The 23,766-nt window shown below is 41.2% G+C and overlaps 1 protein-coding gene across 1 annotated transcript; it reads right to left on the bottom strand.

Annotated features, from left to right (window-relative positions):
- Window positions 1-329: 329 nt before the first annotated feature.
- Window positions 330-23,766, bottom strand: idh3a (isocitrate dehydrogenase (NAD(+)) 3 catalytic subunit alpha). The gene is made up of 11 exons (XM_034176460.1): window positions 23,745-23,766; window positions 20,560-20,622; window positions 20,386-20,469; window positions 19,924-20,038; window positions 2,582-2,769; window positions 2,148-2,281; window positions 1,955-2,057; window positions 1,767-1,831; window positions 1,497-1,581; window positions 1,243-1,395; window positions 330-1,167 (listed from the first exon to the last, which is right to left on the bottom strand). The coding sequence occupies exons 1-11, from the start codon at window positions 23,760-23,762 to the stop codon at window positions 1,084-1,086; spliced, it is 1,092 nt and encodes a 363-aa protein (XP_034032351.1). The 5' UTR covers window positions 23,763-23,766; the 3' UTR covers window positions 330-1,083.

Below are 23,766 nucleotides of genomic sequence, written 5' to 3'. Positions count from 1 at the left end.
AGTTCAATACAACACTAATACCTTAGTCATATGAAAAGGAGAACAGATGGGTCTTTAGTCTGGATTTGAATAAATCGATGGAACCACACTGTTTTATCTCAGCAGGCAGACAGTTCCACAGAACCAGTGCATGGTAAGAGAAAGCTTTGTGACCTGCTGACTTCTTTTTAACCTTTGGAACACAGAAATGAATGTAGAACACAGGCTGGTACATACAGCATTTCACAGAAAAGAAGCCAGTGAAGAAAGGCCAAAATTGGGGTAATATGGTCAAACTTTCTTCTCCTAGTTAGAACTCAGCATTCTGAATCATTCTGAGGCCTCTGATGCTGGACTGAGGTAAGGCAGAAAACAGGACATTACAGTAATCTATTCTAGAAGAGACAAAGGCATGAATCATTGTCTCTACATCAGCTATAGACAACACAGGTAAAATATTTACAATATTACAGAAGTGATAAAAAGCATTCTTAGCTACTTATATTGTGGTATATTACAGCATAGTATGTATAAAAATATGCAAGTATAAAATTCAGGTTAACTGTGGTAAAATGATGGAAGTCATGACCACAGCCTGTGGGGTGGTTTATAGCAATAACAGTCAACAACATGACATTAAATAACTGGTCTGACATCTCTGATCTTATAGTACAGCTTTATCATTATATACTCTTGATATATGCAACAGAAATATGACATAAAGAGAAGCTATATTGTAAAACATCTCCCATCTTTGTAAAATTCAATTATTTTAATTATGTAATTTGTTTGTTTGAGGGTTACAGACTGTGCCTGTCATTACAGTGTCAAACTCTTCACACTAAAAGCGAAATTCATTTGGTAAACAGAGTATTGCATCAAAATTTGGAAATGAAATGCGTATTGCAAAGACAGCAGCCAGAGTACCTATTGCGCTTTAACCCCTTAGTTTTAAGGCAGTGTTTTTAGGGGATACAGGAAAACATTTGGGGTCTTAAACAAAAGCTGTTTTAAATACATGCATCATTTTTTTAAGTTACAAATGTGCATACAACATGAAATGAGAAAAAAAAAAACCCAGGTGACTTATGGTTTAACATTCCCTCAGCCCATATCCTGCACTCTTTGACATATTGCCTCTGTAAATTCTGAGCACTTTGACTCTCCGCCCAGGTCTTTCGTCAGAACCTTGAAGACAGATAACATAAGAATTATAAAAATCAAAACATATTATCAAAGCAGTCCGTTTGATAAGCAGATTACCTTTTTGTCACGGATGGTGTCAAAGCAACCAGCTTCAATCTTCTTGGCGTATTCATGAAGGCCCATGTGCCGCAGCATCATGACCGCACTGAGCAGCAAGGCAGTTGGATTGGCCATGTCCTTTCCTGCGATATCTGGAGCAGTTCCATGAACCTGACAGCAGAAATTAGCATCAGATTTTAACCATGTGAGCCAATGTTACTTATGTGAAGGAAATTATGTCATATAAATTGGAATTAAAAGAATGCACCCACCGATTCAAATATGGCAACACCATTGGCACCTATGTTTCCACTAGGGGTCACTCCAAGACCTCCGATCAGTCCAGCACAAAGATCACTGCCATTGTAAGCACATATTGTTTTACATCAAATCTTCTCCCCATGTCTGCAAGGATTCTCTAGGCCATCAAAAACCCGTTAACTTGGTGAACTTTTATTAATGATGTGAGTGGTTAGGCCTCTGATGCAGTGATAATCTGTTCAAGGTGTACTGTATAAGACACTGAACAGCAAAATATTTACCTCAAAATGTCTCCATACAAATTTGGCATCACTAAAACATCAAACTGCGAGGGATCCTGTACCATCTATCAAAACAAACACCGACAGTATCCATGAATACCCATATATTTTGTATTAAAAACAAAACAAAAAAACAATGAATAGAAAAATGATGAGAGACATATTAACTTTTAATTTTGTAGGCTTACATTAAGGCACACAGTGTCCAAGTACATCTCGGTGAATTTCACATCGTTATGCTTTTCAGCAGCTTCTCTGCATTTTCGTAAGAACAGTCCATCTGACATGCGCCTGCAAATATTGTCAATGAAAAGGATGAAAGTTTGACTTCAGCAAGCAGTTTTAAATGATAAATTATAACACACTATAGAAGCATCTTACATAATATTGGCTTTATGAACAGCAGTGACACTGGTCCTGTGATTATTTCTGGCATATTCAAAAGCATATTCTGCAATGCGTTGGCTGGCTTGTTCTGTAATGAGCTTAATACTCTGTACAACCCCATCAACGATCTGGAAAATACAAATCAAGAAATATTAGATTAACAGTAGGGTAGACTACAAAAAATAACAAAGGAGTTCAAAGACTAAAAACATCATTATACTCAGTCAACAAATGTTGTACAAGGTGTGAATTAAATGTAAACATAAAATATACAGGAAAAATAAATATGACAACTGAAATGTAGACCTCTTCTGCAACTTTCTTATCAGATAATTTCAAAGGGAAAATGCAACAAGCACATTTGCTTTAATTAATATTAAAAAGCAAACATCAAAGGGGCTCCAGTGAATACTGATAATGGTTCATACCACATGTTCAATCCCACTGTATTCTCCCTCCGTGTTCTCCCTGATGGTGACCAGGTTCACATCAGTGTAGGGGGTCTGGTAGCCCTCAATAGATACACACGGACGTACATTGGCATAGAGGTCAAAGGTTTTCCTCAACAGCAGATTCATAGATGGATGACCAGCAGCAATCGGTGTCTTTAAGGGACCTACAAATGAAACAATGGGTACTGTCATTACAGGACAGCTTTTGATATGATAATCTAATTTACTATGCTCATAATTACCAACAAAGTATGAGAAGTCTGCAGAGATCTTTCTCCAGCATAACTGATACAACTTAGTTACTGATTTCTCCTAGTTTTGGCTAGATATATGACCAAGGTCACAAAATTATACCTTTACTTCCTTATAAAGGGTTAGGAATATTTAGTTATATAGCCCTTTACAGCAGCCAGATGGTGTCCAAATAAATGGACTGCATTTATATAGCGCTTTTTCCATCTGCATCAGACGCTCAAAGCACTTTACACACTAATGCCTCACATTCACCCAGATGCCAGGGTGCTGCCATACAAGGTACTCACTACACACCAGGAGCAACTAGGGGATTAAGAACCTTGCCCAAGGGCCCTGAGTGATTTTCCGGTCAGGCTGGGATTTTAGCTGAGACCTCTGGTCTCAAGCCCAATGCTTAACCACAAGACCATCACCTCCCCTGCCCAAAGTGCTCCACAGCAAAATCAAGGAAGAAGAATTCACAAAAACAAAGCAAGCATACAATAGAATTAAAGAGGCACGTACAATCAAAACATATCACAGCACCACTGGGTATTAAAAGCCAGTTGAAATAAGTCTTGAGCCGTGATTTTAAAACTGCTACCTCTGAAATAGCACATAAATCAGGAGGTAACTGGTTCCACTGTTTGGGGCAAGCTACCACAAAAGTGTGACCACCTCAGAGTTTGTATTTTGACCTCGGAACATCTAAGTAAAGTTGACCAGATGCCCGTGATGTCCTACTGTAAGTGCGGGGAGTTGAAATGTCAGACAATTAGGATAGTGCAAGGTCATTAATAGCTTTAAAAACAAACATTAAAATCTTAAATTAAATGCTAAAGGTAGGGATAGGAATCAATCAAATCAACCATTTTTCAAACCATCACTGTTATGTGTCGGACGCAGCTCGGAGAACCGACCAGCGTTTGAAGGACCCAGTATGAAATAAGCAGAGCACGGAACAAAGGCTAACTGAATTTAATACATAACAGTGATCATAATAATAATAAAAGGTGCGGCCTGGCGTGGTGCGCTCCCAGCAGCGCTAATGGTCCGGAGCCAGAAGCTGTTTCGGACCCAAGGACCCCGCCGACACCCCCCAGGTGGCCGCAACAACCGAGTCTGTGAAAGAAGGAACCATTATGTGAGTCCACACTCTACACACAGAACACTTAAAGGTGTACAAACAGCAAACACTTCCTGGCTTGATTACTGATCAGCTTCCAACCTGCAGGCATGGAACATCCAGTTCACAAAACTCCACCGCAGTGGAAGCTGATACATGACTAACATACAGCTCAATACAATAAGGTGTGAGGGACACCACATTTACTGACTGTATAACTGTTAGTCACAAAATCCAACGTACCTCAGGAAGTGTGCTGACGAGCGTGAGACCTCACCCTCTCCTCTTTCACAGACCGTGCATCAAACCTGGACATTCTCAGCGTCCGCTGCTGATGAGATGGCTCCCAAGACGACGATCTCACCTGTCTGGTCACAAGGTCGAGTCTCTGGCAAATGCACACTGTGCACTTCAGTCTTAAATGCCAACATACTCCAATCCCTCCAGATGCACCTCAGCTGTGAGTCCTGACGAGTCGCAGGTGATCAGGGTGAAGTCCTAACAGCCTCAGCAACACAGCCACTCAGTCCCAAATGCATGCCACCTGGGAGGAAACACAAAAGGCAAACAAACCAGCAGCCAGGCCCCCCCAGCCATACAACACATCACAATCATATTCCAGCAGGGGTGGTGGTAAAGTGGTTAAGAACATTTGTTTCCAGTGTGGAATGTTACCCGGTTCAAACAATGTGGAGTTGCATCACGAAAGGCATCTGGCATAAAACGTGTGCCAAATCAACATGCAAATCCACCTCAGATCTGCTGTGGCTACCCCAAGTGAAAACAAGGGAGATAATGAAGGGACTTATTATCTCAATCATATTCCTTAGGCATGACCAGTTCCGCTTATGCAATGCTGCCATGATTTTCTGATAGCTCCGTGTTGCAAAAACTCAGCATCATGGCATCAGATGTGACATCATGACGACAAAATCTCGATTTAGCAACAAGGAATACATCTGTGTAGATGTACATTTTACTTCACAGAAAATTGATCAGGAAGCAATAAGGGAATTGATCAAGAATTGAACTGATAATTATATTAGATAATGACATTGGTACAAATAAAATTTCATCAATTCCTATCCCTAATTTTTTTTTTCCCCTGTCTGCATATACAGTAATAGTAAATGCCACACTGGCAGAACCATTTATGAACATTAATCCACATATATGCAATTTATTCTTGCAAGACAGAAGGTATGTAGTGCATGAGTGAATGTGGTGTGTGTGTGACCCCCATCCGCCCTTCCCGATCAGCTGACAACATCCTACTCAAAGCCAACCGACAGCTTCTATCAGGAAGGGCCGACCACCAAAACAACACAAAGACAGACAAGGACGAGAGACAAGTGGTGACGACAAGAACTGTGACATGAGACACCGAGGAGACGGGGCCCCAACCACATGACATACCATGACAAACAACCACACATGAACAAACAGTGACAGCAACAGTCTGTTGTCTAATTAGTGAGCATTCATACCCTAATCCAGAACACCGTAGTGTTAATCCTCTTAAGAGCACCCTAGGGCTGAAATGCTTAGTCGAGTAACTCGAATAATTCGATTACAAAAAATGTTCGAGGCAAATTCTGTGACTCAAAGCTTCGTTTAACGTTGTAGTACATATGCCAGGCCTGTGTGTGGCGCTGCAACGTCCGCAGAAAAAACAAAAAACAGAAGAAGATTGGAGCATAACAGTTAATCAAATTAGCAATGGCAGACAAGTGGGGCTTTAGACTGTCTGTGTCCAAGTCTAAATCTGTCATCTTTGGAAGGAAAAGGAACATTGGCAATCAGAGCTTAAAACTGTATGGTGAACGTATTGAGAGAGTGCAAGTGTTCAAATTCCTTGGTATATGGCTGGATGAAAAATTGACATATGGGGAGCATGTACAGAAAATAGTGGGTAAGTGTTGTAAGATTATAAATATTTTGAGATGTCTCACAGGCTCATCCTGGGGTGCAGATAGGGAAATGCAGTTAATGATTTATCGGGCGATGATCTGTTCTATCTTTGACTACGGGTGTGTGGTGTATGGTTCTGCTGCTCAGTCAGTACTGGCAAAGTTTGGTGTTGTCCAGGCTAGAGCCTTGAGACTTTGCACTGGGGCCATGAGGACGACACCAATTCCGGCTCTGTTAGTGGAGGCGGGAGAGATTCCTCTGAGCCTGCGTAGGAAAAAGTTGGCCTTTAATTATATTGTTAAATTAAAGGGGTCTGGTAGTTCACTCATCTCAACTACTGTGCTAAATGATTGTTGGGAATTTAGTCAGGGTGTGAGAAAGACTGTAAAGAAACCCTATTTGCATTGCGTAAAGTATTATATCCAGAAACTTCCCTTTTATATCAAGGGAATTGTGCCCCCTGTGCTCTGGCCCCAGATTCCTCCTTGGCTTTGGCGTGAGCCAAATATTGATCTGGCAATAAGTCATTTATTAAAGAATGGGTCCAAGGAAAGCTTGGCATCTCATGTGAGTCTCCATCTTGGAAATAATTGGAATGGTTTAGTTAGAATATTCACAGATGGTTCTAAGGACCCAAATAGTAACAAGGTTGGTTTTGGGTTTTATGTACCCCATCTTGACCTTCGACAGAGTCATCGCCTTCCGGACGGCCTGTCTATCTTCTCAGCTGAATTAACTGCAATTATGTGGGCGTTGTGGTGGCTTGAGGAAAGTGGAGTCAAGAGTGCAGTGATTTGCACTGACTCTTTGTCATCTCTGATGGCCCTGGAAGGAGGTGAGGGTTGTAAAGCTCGACCAGACATTATTGGTGAAATTTTGATTACAATATACAGGTTAGAGGTGGTGGGTTTTGACGTGGCTTTTCTGTGGGTGCCGGCTCATGTTGGAGTTGAAGGCAATGAAATTGCAGATGGCCTTGCTAAGGCAAGCTTAAAAGAAGTGAGCATTCATTTTAAAGTGCCTTTTGGGAGAACTGAGTGTCGTTCTTTTGTTATGGATGCCATAGGAAAGCAGTGGGAGCAAATGTGGGATGCTGAAATTAGGGGAAGAAAGTCATATGGTATTGTTCCTTCAGTTAATGGCACCATTATAAGATCTGGCCTCTCTCGGCAGGATGATGTCAAGCTGACACGTCTCCGGCTGGGCCATTGTGGGTTGGCTAGTGGATTGTTTCTCATTGGAAAACACAAAGATGGCCTTTGTGAATTTTTTGATGTCCCTGAAACCGTGACTCATTTTATTTTGCATTGTCCTGCTTATGCAGAGCAAAGAAAAGATATGTTCTGTGTGCTTACATCATTGGGAATTAACACCTTTTCCCTAAGGACCATTCTAGGTCAAGGAGCTTCCCCTAAAGAGAGGGCAATGGCAGTCATAAACTTTCTGAGGAGCACAGGGTGCTATAATAAAGTGTAGGGCAGATAATTCATTGTGTTTTCTAGGTGCACATTCTGACAAGTGGGGGGCAGCAATGCACTAGCCGTGCCTAGTCTGCCGGAAATAAAAAGAAGAAGAGGAAGAAGAACGACAGCTACCGCTTTCCAATGTGGCACAGAGTAAAATAAAGCCTTTTAAGAGAAAGATGGCCCACGCTGATCATCTGAAATAGACTTACTGTGCATTTAAAGCGAAGCAATGTGTTTGTCTATTTTTAAAAAACACACAGTCTGCTCGACGTGGGGAGGGACTATTGACCCGGTGGCCGGCTGTTGTCTCTCTCTGGCCGGTGTGAGGGGCTCTCAAACCGGGCGAGTCACAGCGCTGTTCCCGGCTACATTGACAAACAGCAGAAGTCCACTCTTTCTTCTATGTTTCCCTCAGACTCGCACTGAGTGTTTGACTTTTTAATTTTTGCTTTTTTGGGCAACACACAACACTTCACAAACACGGTAACTTAAATAAAACTAGAAGCACTCAGAGAGTGCAAACCTCCACCAAGGCCATGGGGTCACTGACGCCATAACATCTACACGCCGTGGAATCACTGAACCTAAAAAAGTCTAACAGTGATGTTTGCTCAGTAGTAAAAAAGTTTCATTTGCTGTGACTGGATAGCATGTATCCTTAGCGCTTGGCATCACAGTTTATTGCAACTTGCACCTTTCCCAGAAGCTACTGTCATCTGAGCACTGATATTGATATTGCATGTGCTTATAGACAAAAACAAATAAAAGACAAAATTCAATTTATTATTCAACTAAACTGCAAATATATGAATTTTTTAACATTTATGAAACACTTCTCTAAACAAGGCCATAGGGTCACTGACCCTAAAGAGATTCCCTCCTTGGCACAGTGATCTATTTCTTTTTGTCTCTTTCTCTAAAATTGTATATAATAATCATTAGATTATTAATGTATAAACAAAAATAAATTTAAGAAATATTACAATTTGAAAACAAATGCACCCGAACGTGATGACAGCTGCAACTGCTTAATGCTAACTTTTAACATTGAAAATGCCATAGACATGCTAATGCGTTAGCATCGGGTTCCGGATCGTGATCCGGATCACCACTAAAATTTAATCACTTGTTCCTCTTGTCATTTCCAACCACTCCACAAAATTTCAACAAAAAGAAATTTAAGAAATATTACAATTTGAAAACAAATGCACCTGAACGTGATGACAGCTGCAACTGCTTAATGCTAACTTTTAACATTGAAAATGCCATAGACATGCTAACGCATTAGCATCGGGATCCGGATCGGGATCCGGATCACCATTAAAATTTAATCACTTGTCCCTCTTGTCATTTCCAGCCACTCCACGAAATTTCATCAAAATCCATCCAAAACCTTTTGAGTTATCCTGCTGACAGACAGACAGACAAACGCAACCGAAAACATAACCTCCTTGGCAGAGGTAATAATAATAAAAAACTGACGGCGAGGCTTGCATGTTCAACCTCCAGCTGAAATGCAGCTGCTGAACTGCAGAGAAAGAGGTATTAACAAAAAATCATGCAGGGACCCAGTCCATCAACCTTTATAAAAAAAACAAAACAAAAAAACCCCCCTTAAAAACGGTTAAATTTTACAAGTTGGAGAAAACAAAACAGAAAGCCACATCCCATCGCCATTTACAGCAAAATGCCAACACTTTGGCGCAGTGACATTGTGCCCTTGCTTAGGGAGAGCCCTGGACTATTGATGTTTAAAAACGCATAAGTATTTTTATCCGATTACTCAATTAATCGCCAGAATAATCGATACAATACTTGATTACTAAAATAATCGATAGCTGCAGCCCTAGAGCACTCAAAAACCGAATTGTGGTGACGGCCACAAACACGCGACCATCCACACACAGAGACCCAGATCACAGCTAAATATTCGATCACTACTGTGGCTGGTGTGTCGGGCCAAGACAAGAGTACAGAACCTTACCATATAACATGGACCACTCCGGCACGTCAGAAGCCACGCGGCCGGCTGCGAGCGACGACAGAAGTGGGTCCAGGACGCAGGGTCCCGGGGGAGCCAGGAGAAAAGGGGCAGCGGAAGGGCACGGGGGCCAGGAAAGGCAGCCCCCGTAACCACCGGGCAGCACAGCAAACCAAAAGGTGAGCGGCCCACGGCGCCGGAACGCACCGGGTCCTCACTACAGGACCCAAAGTGAGGTACAGTTGTATTTATAAAATAAATATCACATTACCATCAAATTTAATTAAATCTAAATTAAATTAAACCTTCCCTTGAAGGCATTATGCTACAATTACATTCCTTCTTGCACGTCTTCATTCCATTTGCTATCATTTTGTGTTATTTCACTGAAATCCATAAAGCTGCTTCAGCGGGGTTGTACTTAGGAAATAACTATCAGATGCATCATTAATAAATGATAAATTCAAATTATCTTCCCTTAAAGGAGTCAATCCAGAATTATTGTCCTTGCACACATTCATATGCTTTGCTGCCATTATGAAAAGTTCCATTGAAATCCATAAGGCAGCTTAGGAGGAGTTACATTTAGGAAGTCAATATCATGTGACATATCAATTGACTATAAAACTGCAATTTTCTCCCCTTGAACACATCCGACAAGAATAATTTTGCTTCATGTAAAGAGTCACATGGTGTCCTTGCACTGTTTAAAGTTTCTTTGAAAATGAGGTTTATGATGAATTTCACTTACAAGATTCATAAACACACATGCAAACAGGGTGATCCTTATACAACCCCCCCCCCCCCAAAAAATGTATCACTTAAATTCCCCTTTTCCCCCCATTTGTTTGAACTTCAGCAAGTCGTGTTCACCACATCAAGATGCCCAAATGCATTGAGTTCCTGCCATGTGATTGGCTGATTAGCTAGTTGTGTTAACAAGCAATTAGATATACCTAATAAATTGCCCAATGAGTGAGTGAGTGTGTGTGTGTGTGTGTGTGTGTGTGTGTGTGTGTGTGTGTGTGTGTGTGTGTACACAACCCCAATTCCAATGAAGTTGGAACGTTGTGTAAATGTTAATAAAAACAGAATGATCTGCAAATCCTCTTCAACCTGAATTCTGTGAATTCCAAATCCGTGAACTGTTCTGTGAATTGTTCTGTAATTTATATTTTGTAGCATGGCCCAAGCAGAGGGTCACCCCTTTGAGTCTGGTCTGCTTGAGGTTTCTTCCTCAGAGGGAGTTTTTCCTTACCACTGTTGCTCTGGGGGTTGGTAAGGTTAGACCTTACCTGTGTGAAGTGCTTTGAGGCAACTCTGTTCTGATTTGACGCTATATAAATGAAAATAAATTGAAATTGAAACTGAACGTATATTCGACTGAATACACCACAAAGACAAGATATTTAATGTTCAAACTGAAAAACTTTGTTTTGAGCAAATATTTGCTCATTTTGAAATGGATGCCTGCAAAACGTTTCAAAAAAGCTGGGACAGTGATATGTTTACCACTGTGTTACATCACCTTTCCTTCTAACAACACTCAATAAATGTTTGAGAACTGAGGACACTCATGATTGGGTATAAAAGGAGCATCCCCAAAAGTCTCAGCTGTTCACAAGCAGAGATGGGGCAAGGATCACTACATTGTGAACAACTGCATGTAAAAATAGTCCAACAGTTTAAGAACAATGTTTCTCAATGTTCAATTGCAAGGAATTTAGGGATTCCATCATCTACAGTGTATAATATAATCAGAACATTCAGAGAACCTGGAGAACTTCCTACACATAAGCGGCAAGGCCGAAAACCAACATTGAATGTCCATGACCTTCGATCCCTCTGGCAGATCCCGAGCAGCCGGGAAAGCAGGCCGACTGGGTGACTGTGAGGAGGAAGCGTAGTTCTAAACAGAAGCCCCGTGTACACCGCCAACCCGTTCACAATTCTAACCGTTTTTCCCCACTCGACGACACACCCGCCGAGGATCAAACTCTGGTTATTGGCGACTCTGTTTTGAGAAATGTGAAGTTAGCGACACCAGCAACCATAGTCAATTGTCTTCCGGGGGCCAGAGCAGGCGACATTGAAGGAAATTTGAAACTGCTGGCTAAGGCTAAGCGTAAATTTGGTAAGATTGTAATTCACGTCGGCAGTAATGACACCCGGTTACGCCAATCAGAGGTCACTAAAATTAACATTAAATAGGTGTGTAACTTTGCAAAAACAATGTCGGACTCTGTAGTTTTCTCTGGGCCCCTCCCCAATCAGACCGGGAGTGACATGTCTAGCCGCATGTTCTCCCTGAATTGCTGGCTGTCTGAGTGGTGTCCAAAAAAATGAGGTGGGCTTCATAGATAATTGGCAAAGCTTCTGGGGAAAACCTGGTCTTGTTAGGAGAGACGGCATCCATCCCACTTTGGATGGAGCAGCTCTCATTTCTAGAAATCTGGCCAATTTTCTTAAATCCTCCAAACTGTGACTATCCAGGGTTGGGACCAGGAAGCAGAGTTGTAGTCTTACACACCTCTCTGCAGCTTCTCTCCCCCTGCCATCCCCTCATTACCCCATCCCCGTAGAGACGGTGCCTGCTCCCAGACTACCAATAACCAGCAAAAATCTATTTAAGCATAAAAATTCAAAAAGAAAAAATAATATAGCACCTTCAACTGCACCACAGACTAAAACAGTTAAATGTGGTCTATTAAACATTAGGTCTCTCTCTTCTAAGTCCCTGTTGGTAAATGATATAATAATTGATCAACATATTGATTTATTCTGCCTTACAGAAACCTGGTTACAGCAGGATGAATATGTTAGTTTAAATGAGTCAACACCCCCGAGTCACACTAACTGTCAGAATGCTCGTAGCACGGGCCGGGGCGGAGGATTAGCAGCAATCTTCCATTCCAGCTTATTAATTAATCAAAAACCCAGACAGAGCTTTAATTCATTTGAAAGCTTGACTCTTAGTCTTGTCCATCCAAATTGGAAGTCCCAAAAACCAGTTTTGTTATTATCTATCGTCCACCTGGTCGTTACTGTGAGTTTCTCTGTGAATTTTCAGACCTTTTGTCTGACTTAGTGCTTAGCTCAGATAAGATAATTATAGTGGGCGATTTTAACATCCACACAGATGCTGAGAATGACAGCCTCAACACTGCATTTAATCTATTATTAGACTCTATTGGCTTTGCTCAAAAAGTAAATGAGTCCACCCACCACTTTAATCATATCTTACATCTTGTTCTGACTTATGGTATGGAAATAGAAGACTTAACAGTATTCCCTGAAAACTCCCTTCTGTCTGATCATTTCTTAATAACATTTACATTTACTCTGATGGACTACCCAGCAGTGGGGAATAAGTTTCATTACACTAGAAGTCTTTCAGAAAGCGCTGTAACTAGGTTTAAGGATATGATTCCTTCTTTATGTTCTCTAATGCCATATACCAACACAGTGCAGAGTAGCTACCTAAACTCTGTAAGTGAGATAGAGTATCTCGTCAATAGTTTGACATCCTCATTGAAGACAACTTTGGATGCTGTAGCTCCTCTGAAAAAGAGAGCTTTAAATCAGAAGTGCCTGACTCCGTGGTATAACTCACAAACTCGTAGCTTAAAGCAGATAACCCGTAAGTTGGAGAGGAAATGGCGTCTCACTAATTTAGAAGATCTTCACTTAGCCTGGAAAAAGAGTCTGTTGCTCTATAAAAAAGCCCTCCGTAAAGCTAGGACATCTTTCTACTCATCACTAATTGAAGAAAATAAGAACAACCCCAGGTTTCTTTTCAGCACTGTAGCCAGGCTGACAAAGAGTCAGAGCTCTATTGAGCTGAGTATTCCATTAACTTTAACTAGTAATGACTTCATGACTTTCTTTGCTAACAAATTTTAACTATTAGAGAAAAAATTACTCATAACCATCCCAAAGACGTATCGTTATCTTTGGCAGCTTTCAGTGATGCCGGTATTTGGTTAGACTCTTTCTCTCCGATTGTTCTGTCTGAGTTATTTTCATTAGTTACTTCATCCAAACCATCAACATGTTTATTAGACCCCATTCCTACCAGGCTGCTCAAGGAAGCCCTACCATTATTTAATGCTTCGATCTTAAATATGATCAATCTATCTTTGTTAGTTGGCTATGTACCACAGGCTTTTAAGGTGGCAGTAATTAAACCATTACTTAAAAAGCCATCACTTGACCCAGCTATCTTAGCTAATTATAGGCCAATCTCCAACCTTCCTTTTCTCTCAAAAATTATTGAAAGGGTAGTTGTAAAACAGCTAACTGATCATCTGCAGAGGAATGGTCTATTTGAAGAGTTTCAGTCAGGTTTTAGAATTCATCATAGTACAGAAACAGCATTAGTGAAGGTTACAAATGATCTTCTTATGGCCTCGGACAGTGGACTCATCTCTGTGCTTGTTCTGTTAGACCTCAGTGCTGCTTTTGATACTGTTGACCATAAAATTTTATTACAGAGATTAGAGCATGCCATAGGTATTAAAGGCACTGCGCTGCGGTGGTTTGAATCATTTTTGTCTAATAGATTACAATTTGTTCATGTAAATGGGGAATCTTCTTCACAGACTAAAGTTAATTATGGAGTTCCACAAGGTTCTGTGCTAGGACCAATTTTATTCACTTTATACATGCTTCCCTTAGGTAGTATTATTAGACGGTATTGCTTAAATTTTCATTGTTACGCAGATGATACCCAGCTTTATCTATCCATGAAGCCAGAGGACACACACCAATTAGCTAAACTGCAGGATTGTCTTACAGACATAAAGACATGGATGACCTCTAATTTCCTGCTTTTAAACTCAGATAAAACTGAAGTTATTGTACTTGGCCCCACAAATCTTAGAAACATGGTGTCTAACCAGATCCTTACTCTGGATGGCATTACCCTGACCTCTAGTAATACTGTGAGAAATCTTGGAGTCATTTTTGATCAGGATATGTCATTCAAAGCGCATATTAAACAAATATGTAGGACTGCTTTTTTGCATTTACGCAATATCTCTAAAATCAGAAAGGTCTTGTCTCAGAGTGATGCTGAAAAACTAATTCATGCATTTATTTCCTCTAGGCTGGACTATTGTAATTCATTATTATCAGGTTGTCCTAAAAGTTCCCTAAAAAGCCTTCAGTTAATTCAAAATGCTGCAGCTAGAGTACTGACGGGGACTAGAAGGAGAGAGCATATCTCACCCATATTGGCCTCTCTTCATTGGCTTCCTGTTAATTCTAGAATAGAATTTAAAATTCTTCTTCTTACTTATAAGGTTTTGAATAATCAGGACCCCTCTTATCTTAGGGACCTCGTAGTACCATATCACCCCAATAGAGCGCTTCGCTCTCAGACTGCAGGCTTACTTGTAGTTCCTAGGGTTTGTAAGAGTAGAATGGGAGGCAGAGCCTTCAGCTTTCAGGCTCCTCTCCTGTGGAACCAGCTCCCAATTCAGATCAGGGAGACAGACACCCTCTCTACTTTTAAGATTAGGCTTAAAACTTTCCTTTTTGCTAAAGCTTATAGTTAGGGCTGGATCAGGTGACCCTGAACCATCCCTTAGTTATGCTGCTATAGACGTAGACTGCTGGGGGGTTCCCATGATGCACTGTTTCTTTCTCTTTTTGCTCTGTATGCACCACTCTGCATTTAATCATTAGTGATCGATCTCTGTTCCCCTCCACAGCATGTCTTTTCCTGGTTCTCTCCCTCAGCCCCAACCAGTCCCAGCAGAAGACTGCCCCTCCCTGAGCCTGGTTCTGCTGGAGGTTTCTTCCTGTTAAAAGGGAGTTTTTCCTTCCCACTGTAGCCAAGTGCTTGCTCACAGGGGGTCGTTTTGACCGTTGGGGTTTTACATAATTATTGTATGGCCTTTCCTTACAATATAAAGCGCCTTGGGGCAACTGTTTGTTGTGATTTGGCGCTATATAAAAAAATTGATTGATTGATCCTTCAGGAGGCACTGCATTAAAAACCGACATCATTGTATAAAGGATCTTACCGCATGGGCTCAGGAACACTTCAGAAAACCATTGTCAGTTAACACAGTTCGTCACTACATCTACAAGTACAAGTTAAAACTCTACCATGCAAAGCGAAAGCCATACATTAACAACATCCAGAAATGGCGCCGCCTTCTCTGGGCCCGAGCTCATTTGAAATGGACAGACGCAAAGTGGAAAAGTGTGCTGTCATCTGATGAGTTCACATTTCAAATTGTTTTTGGAAATCATGGACGTCGTGTCCTCTGGACAAAAGAGGAAAAAGACCATCCAGATTGTTACCAGCGCTAAGTTCAAAAGCCAGCATCTGTGATGGTATGGGGGTGTATTAGTGCCCATGGCATGGGCAGCTTACACATCTGTGATGGCACCATCAATGCTGAAAGGTACATCCAGGTTTAGGAGCAACACATGCTGCCATCCAAGCAACGTCTTCTTCAAGGACGCCCCTGCTTATTTCAGCAAGACAATGCCAAGCCACATTCTGCACATGTTACAACAGCGTGGCTTCGTAGTAAAAGAGTGTGGATACTAGACTGGCCTGTCTGCAGTCCAGACCTGTCGCCCATTGAAAATGTGTGGTGCATTATGAAGCGGAACATGACAATGGAGACCCCAGACTGTTGAACAACTGAAGTCGTACATCAGGCAAGAATGGGAAAGAATTCCACCTACCAAGCTTCAACAATTGGAGTCCTCAGTTTCCAAACGCTTATTGAGTGTTGTTAGAAGGAAAGGTGATGTAACACAGTGGTAAACATACCACTGTCCCAGCTTTTTTGAAACGTGTTGCAGGCATCTATTTCAAAATGAGCAAAAACAATAAACTTTATCAAAGATAATGTTGTGAAAGTATCGTGACACGGACCCACAACAGGGGGCGTTAATGAACGGACAATGGATAAGCCAAAAAGTAACAATTTAATGTTGTGAATCGCACAACGAAGTACAGACAATAACAATATGGTGGAATGTCAATTATACACAAGGTGACGTGTGGGCAGGCTCGAAGATAGAAGACGTCTGGCGAGAGAAGAGCCGGATCCAACACAGCTTCCACCACCAACGGATCTGAAGAACACCGGAGCCGCCAAGCCCTGCGCCCCAGGTGGCCACTGTCTTCAGCAGTCAGACCCGGTACTGCTGGCAGAGAACAGAAACAGTACTGATGAGTGTGAGTTCGCACTCAGTAATCCCACAGTCAGTGTTCAGTTAGGAGGGAGAACCTCCACCTCCGAATCACACACTCGTGCAGCTCCTGTGAAACCACTTATCTGGTTTGGGGTGTGAGGCGAAGCCGTTGCAGTCCACACCAAACACCAATACCACAGATAAGGACACCGTCACAGGAAAACGGCTGCAACTGAGATCAGACTATTACACAAGGTTTAGTTCAGCAGAGAAAATGACCTGAATGGTAGCTGATTTCTCGGCAGGGAGGTGGAGTTGCAGTCCGGCCTTTATGGTGGTGGTGATGAGTAGTGGATGAGTGACAGCTGGTATGGATGATGGGTGACAGCTGTCACTCCCAGTCGCTCCCACGCTCTCGTGCTTGAAGCCCGCACTTCAAGCAGGGCGCCATCTTGTGGTGGTGGGCCAGCAGTACCTCCTCTTCAGCGGCCCACACAACAAATAAAATCGAAAAAGGAGTGCTGCGTGGGTCCACAAATTGTGAATCAAAAAGTTTTTTAAAAAATCTTTATGCACAGGTGCTCAATTGGAGATAGGGGTGCTATTCAGTACTTAGAAAACAGGCGTTTTTATCTTCAAATGGTGAAAAAATGAAAAACAAAAAAGAGCTCTTTTGTGTGAAAACCTCAGGAAGACCAAAAACAAAGCTCCAAGGCACTCTGTGAAAATTGAATTAAAAAGCCTTTATTGTGGCATGGCGATATAATTAAAATACGCACCAACGCGTTTCGGCCCAGCATGGCCTTCTTCAGGATATCAAACAGGTTTTGCACAAGTGTCACAGGCCTCCTTTAATAAGGAGGAAGCTAGTACACGCCTACACTCAGATAATTAGAGGAGATTAGAAGTGCATTTTTAGAACAACAACGGAAAGACAAAACACAAAAATACAATACAGTATAGTCTATGTACAATATAATACTACAACCCCTGGCAAAAATTATGGAATCACCGGCCTTGGAGGGTGTTCATTCAGTTGTTTAATTTTGTAGAAAAAAGCAGATCACAGACATGACACAAAACTAAAGTCATTTCAAATGGCAACTTTCTGGCTTTAAGAAACACTATAAGAAATCAGGGAAAAAAAATTGTGGCAGTCAGTAACGGTTACTTTTTTAGACCAAGCAGAGGGAAAAAAATATGGAATCACTCAATTCTGAGGAAAAAATTATGGAATCATGAAAAACAAAAGAACGCTCCAACACATCACTCGTATTTTGTTGCACCACCTCTGGCTTTTATAACAGCTTGCAGTCTCTGAGGCATGGACTTAATGAGTGACAAACAGTACTCTTCATCAATCTGGCTCCAACTTTCTCTGATTGCTGTTGCCACATCAGCTTTGCAGGTTGGAGCCTTGTCATGGACCATTTTCTTCAACGTCCACCAAAGATTTTCAATTGGATTAAGATTTATTTGCAGGCCATGACATTGACCCTATGTGTCTTTTTGCAAGGAATGTTTTCACAGTTTTTGCTCTATGGCAAGATGCATTATCATCTTGAAAAATGATTTCATCATCCCCAAACATCCTTTCAATTGATGGGATAAGAAAAGTGTCCAAAATATCAACGTAAACTGGTGCATTTATGGATGATGTAATGACAGCCATCTCCCCAGTGCCTTTACCTGACATGCAGCCCCATATCATCAATGACTGTGGAAATTTACATGTTCTCTTCAGGCAGTCATCTTTATAAATCTCATTGGAATGGCACCAAACAAAAGTTCCAGCATCATCACCTTGCCCAATGCAGATTCGAGATTCATCACTGAATATGACTTTCATCCAGTCATCCACAGTCCACGATTGCTTTTCCTTAGCCCATTGTAACCTTGTTTTCTTCTGTTTAGGTGTTAATGATGGCTTTCGTTTAGCTTTTCTGTATGTAAAACCCATTTCCTTTAGGTGGTTTCTTACAGTTCGGTCACAGACGTTGACTCCAGTTTCCTCCCATTCGTTCCTCATTTGTTTTGTTGTGCATTTTCGACTTTTGAGACATATTGCTTTAATTTTTCTGTCTTGACGCTTTGATGTCTTCCTTGGTCTACCAGTATGTTTGCCTTTAACAACCTTCCCATGTTGTTTGTATTTGGTCCAGAGTTTAGACACAGCTGAGTGTGAACAACCATCTTTTGCAACATTGCGTGATGATTTACCCTCTTTTAAGAGTTTGATAATCCTCTCCTTTGTTTCAATTGACATCTCTCATGTTGGAGCCATGATTCATGTCAGTCCACTTGGTGCAACAGCTCTCCAAGGTGTGATCACTCCTTTTTAGATGCAGACTAACGAGCAGATCTGATTTGATGCAGGTGTTAGTTTTGGGGATGAAAATTTACAGGGTGATTCCATAATTTTTTCCTCAGAATTGAGTGAGTCCATATTTTTTCCCTCTGCTTGGTCTAAAAAAGTAACCGTTACTGACTGCCACAATTATTTTTCCTGATTTCTTATAGTGTTTCTTAAAGCCAGAAAGTTGCCATTTGAAATGACTTTAGTTTTGTGTCATGTCTGTAATCTGCTTTTTTCCTACAAAATTAAACAACTGAATGAACATCCTCCGAGGCCGGTGATTCCATAATTATTGCCAGGAGTTGTATATAATACAGTTGATTTAAATATATGTAATGCAATCGATCAAGTGGTAAACCCCAATGAAACAGGACGGGCACCTCCTTGAACAATCTAGATCACAAGATACATATATCATAAATATGGAGAGAAATCTATGTCGGCATTGAGGCCTGGATATTCAGTTGCTTTTAAGTGTACAATCCAATAAATTTCACGTTGTAGGAGGAGAGAAAGTCTGTCACCACCACGTGATTGTTTTTCAATTGTCTCAATGACCATCACTTTTAGTTTATTGACATTTGTGTGTCCAGCCATGTGATAGTGGACTGCCATAGGGTCGAGTGGATCTTGCTTGTGTATGGCACGTTTATGCTCTGCAAGTCTGTCTTTAAGTCATCTTTTAGTTTTTGTTTTTTCATTTTTTTCACCATTTGAAGATAAAAACGCCTGTTTTCTAAATATACTTTATCAGTTTGAACATTAAATATCTTATCTTTGTGGTGTATTCAGTTGAATATAGGTTGAAGAGGATTTGCAAATCATTGTATTCTGTTTTTATTTACATTTTACACAATGTCCCAACTTCACTGAAATTAGGGATATATATATATATATATCCTCCCTTTGTGGTGGGGCTAATTAACATTTCTGATAAAGCGTCCAATTGCCAATTTTCGCTTTGGGATTGAATAAAGCAAAGCAAAAGGGGGAGAGGTTTGTTAAGGAATCTGGCAAAACGTGGTGTCTGATTATCAATATCATTACTAACTGTCCGACAAATAGCTATATGAAGGAAGTTACCTTTCAGGCCAATTTTGTTCCTGTCCATTGATTCTTTTGCATCAAGAGGAATCATCCACTTGCCACCGGGACCCTGGATAGCTGTAACATTTCTCTCTTCCCACTGAATAGGTGCCTACATTACATGAATAACAGAAGCACTGGAATGATTTATAGATTTTTAAGCATTAAAAAAGCGGTACTTTTCTGAATTCCTCTTTTTTATCTATGCAAAAATGTAAAAAGCATTGATGTTTGAGCTACTACAAGACAGCATGCAAAGTTTTCAGGATGATTAAGTGGGTTTGTGATTACAAAAAATAAATAAATAAAATCCAAGCTGCATTTTCTCATCTTCAATTGACCACAATTTCACAATCTTTAATGACTTACCACCCAGATTTACAGGTTGAAGATCAACAATATTAATATTCTGAAGTGTTAACTGTCTAGCCTAAGTATAAGGAATATTTGATTACTAACTTTTGCGGCTTCAAATATCTTCATTACAGCAGTGGAGATCTCAGGGCCAATTCCATCACCAGGGATTAAAGTAACAGTTTGGATCTGTGAGGCAAACCAAAGACACATCAAACACCAAGATATGACTAAACATTAAAAGAGATTTTACTGTAGCCCCACAACGAGGATACATACCCCACGGGTGAATGCTTTGAGTTGTGGAGTCTGTGTCTTTAATGCTCCCACTACCCGTGACACCTGAAAATTTGAACACAGACAACAGTACAAGTGACATGAAACACAAAAGTGATTCAGTTAAGGGTTCAGTTCAAAAACATGAAAAAAATTAGTCTGTGGTTTCCCAACAACAAAAACAATTGTAAAGTTCTACATATGCCTTGAGAGCCATTGGTGCTGGTGTTTATCGCAGGATTCCACAGTGTGACGTGCATGAGAGTCTGCATCTCCCCTTGGATGGAGGACTGAGACAGGTAATATGACTGGGACTCAAACCCAGGTCAGCATATTGGCAATCCAAATCCTTCTCTGATTTATCTACTTGGTCTACTAATAATCCAGTAATAGTTATGTAGCAGCTTTCTCTGCATTGCATTGTGCAAGGGAGGCAAACTCTCTATCCAGCAGGCTAAAACCCAGGTTCTGGCCTGAGTGGCCAAAGTATCCTTTGGCTGTTGGGGAAGGGAGGCCTATTGACTACAATTGCACAGCAATTCCTGCTGGCCTCCGTCAAAGTTACAACATTTATGTGGTACTAGGTCTCTTCAGCAGATCCTTGTGAACACTAGTGATGTTAAGCTCGAGCCAGTCTGCTCGACACAGCATCAAGCTTTTTGAACCAGAAGTGTCAGTGAGCAGCGTTTCGAGCACGCCCCCATCACGTGACCACTGCGAGTGAGGCCTCGTTATGTCACACCACATGTCGAACTTCGCGGAAAATTCGAATAATCTGGGCGTGTCAATACGACCCGCCAAGTATTTAAATGAGATCTTAATCACAGCTCAAACCGTGGGTTTTTGAGAGGAGATTGCTAGTGACACTGTTATTGCCAATTAGCACGTGAATCGGAGCCAAGGAAACTATTAGTTTATATTTGGGTCTAGTTTAGAGTTCATTTAGTAACGTTAGCTACACACACATAGGATCTAACATAGACAGACACACACCATACACAACAGGCATCCATTCATATACATTTATTCACACAGTACATCAACATAGGTTATAGGTTAGACTATATATTATAGGTAGATCAGAGACTGAGCTGAGAGCTGTGATTTTGGTGAAGTGAAAGGTGTGAGAAAGGTGAGTGTGTGTGTGAGAGAGTGAGCAGTGGTGAGGGACATGGAGCAGCCAGTGCCAAAAAGAACACGATCAATTGCTTGGGAGCACTTTGATCTAATAAGCCCCAAAAAGGTCAAGTGCTTGATTTGTGCTCAAGAGCTGAGGTATAGTAACAATACGTCTTTAATGCTGCGATACCTGAGGTCCAAACATCCTGAGACACCAATGGCTGGTGCTTCTGTTGCTGCTCCTGGAGCAGGAATCAGGCTATGTAAGCTATATTTTATTCTTTATCGAAGATTAAAACATACTCATAAACAAAAATAGCTCAGCATATCATACTGTATTTCCATTAAAGGCAGACAAGCTGGTTTGGATGAGGCACTGGTGGACTATGTTGTGGAAGATGCACGACCGTTCAAAATAGTGGAGAGTAAAGCCTTCAGGGCTTTACTACAAAGGTTTGACCCAACATATGCCTACCTCCAGAGGAGAAGACCGGCTCAAATACTGGGTGACACGAGTCACAGTCTATCCCAATTTACAGAGAATGGCAAAAAATATTTGTCCATGCCAGCAACATCAGTGCCTTGCGAGCGGGTCTTCTCCAAAGCTGGAGAGGTCATGAGGCAGAAGAGGAGCCGATTAAAGCCCAGCACCGTTGAAATTATTCTTTTTTTTTAATAAAAATTGTTGAAAGTTGCATAATCACCGTCTCCTATCCCCTCTATTCTAATTTACAAATTACAGCAACATGAGCACCAGTTGTAGAAGCACATGCCTTTCTCACTTTTCCCGTCACATTTTATCCAAATATAGTTTGAGGAATGATAACACAAATCTACATATAGTCTACAATAAAGGCTTTCATAACCATTATGTGTGCATCTGTAGGGACTATTTATTACATTAACAAAGGCACAATAATACATATGATATTTTTTTATTATTATTTTTCAAGAACAAACCACATCAGTCATGAATTAATGCAAACATTTGTCAGGGCACTCGCTCAAGGTAATTCTCAAAGCAATCCAGCAGATGTCACCCTTCAAACTGTATCAAATGGGTCGAAGCAGTGTGTCGTTTTTCAGCCAGTTGTGTTGCAGTGGCTCATTGGTTCATGAGGCTTCGAAATTGCCATCACTAGTGAACACTGGAATGCCTTTGTGCCAATCTAGCTGTTACTTGGGGAGACCAGGATGAGGAGTATCACTTGTTTTATGAGGGAGCATCATTTTGGTGATGTGGTACATTTCTCTATGCATGATCCAGCACTACAGGTGCCTGATTTTGAAAGCCCCAGTGGTTGGAGAAGGCCAAGGGGCCCCCCACACTTCACCTGGCTGCAGTTAGTTTAGAGCTGTGGGGAGGGACCACCTGCCTGGCTGGTTGTCATCCAGCATCCAAGGCAGTTCTGTGGTGTCACGGATGTGATGAAGCGCAGCACCAGTGCATGCTTCCAGACTTGACTTGACAGATCTGAGTCCATTCTACTTATCTGCTCAATGGTTAGCCTTTCTCAGAATCTTAGTTCTGGCACAGATTAAGGCAAAATTATGGTTCAAGTAAGCGTTCTAGTCAAAGTCAGTGCCAGGCAGTGGTTAGGAATGGACTAGAAGCTGATACCAACTTACCAGCAGCAGCAGCACCACCACCCAATGACAGAAGTTCCGGAGGAATTAGCCTGCATGTGATACGGTCGGGTGGACCTCTAAGTAACTTTATTTTATTCATATTTTTTTGAGAGGCACATCCCTGGAAAACTATACATGCCAAAGAACAATTCATAATCTTTCAAAGGTACATTAAGCAAAATCATAAAATCTGATGTATTTGTATTAACAAATGAACTGCTTCTGATCCAAGTCAGGGCGGAGGTTACTATAGCAACAGCTATCTAATGGACCACTCCTGCCCTTAGCGCTAGCTACTTAGGGAGGTAAGGAAAACTGTCTTTGTTATCTGCTTAAGTAGAACCTCCGTATGTAATCAAACATTAGTCACAAATTATACTTTTCAAGGCGTTTCGTGTTCAAATTTACAAAAAACAAACAAACAAAAAACAAGTACATACCACTGATTTCCACGCCATAGCT

The sequence above is a fragment of the Thalassophryne amazonica genome, chromosome 8, assembly GCF_902500255.1.
Source record: "Thalassophryne amazonica chromosome 8, fThaAma1.1, whole genome shotgun sequence".
Lineage (NCBI taxonomy): Eukaryota > Metazoa > Chordata > Actinopteri > Batrachoidiformes > Batrachoididae > Thalassophryne > Thalassophryne amazonica.
Note: the sequence above shows the minus strand (reverse complement) of the source record. Positions and strands in the feature narration are given on the sequence as shown.

Coding starts and splice junctions, on each gene's coding strand:
- idh3a (XM_034176460.1), bottom strand. Junction 2,770..19,923: donor GAACAAAATTGGCCTGAAAG/GTAACTTCCTTC, acceptor TTTCATTTGTAG/GTCCCTTAAAGACACCGATT. Junction 2,282..2,581: donor ACAGTGGGATTGAACATGTG/GTATGAACCATT, acceptor TGTATTTTCCAG/ATCGTTGATGGGGTTGTACA.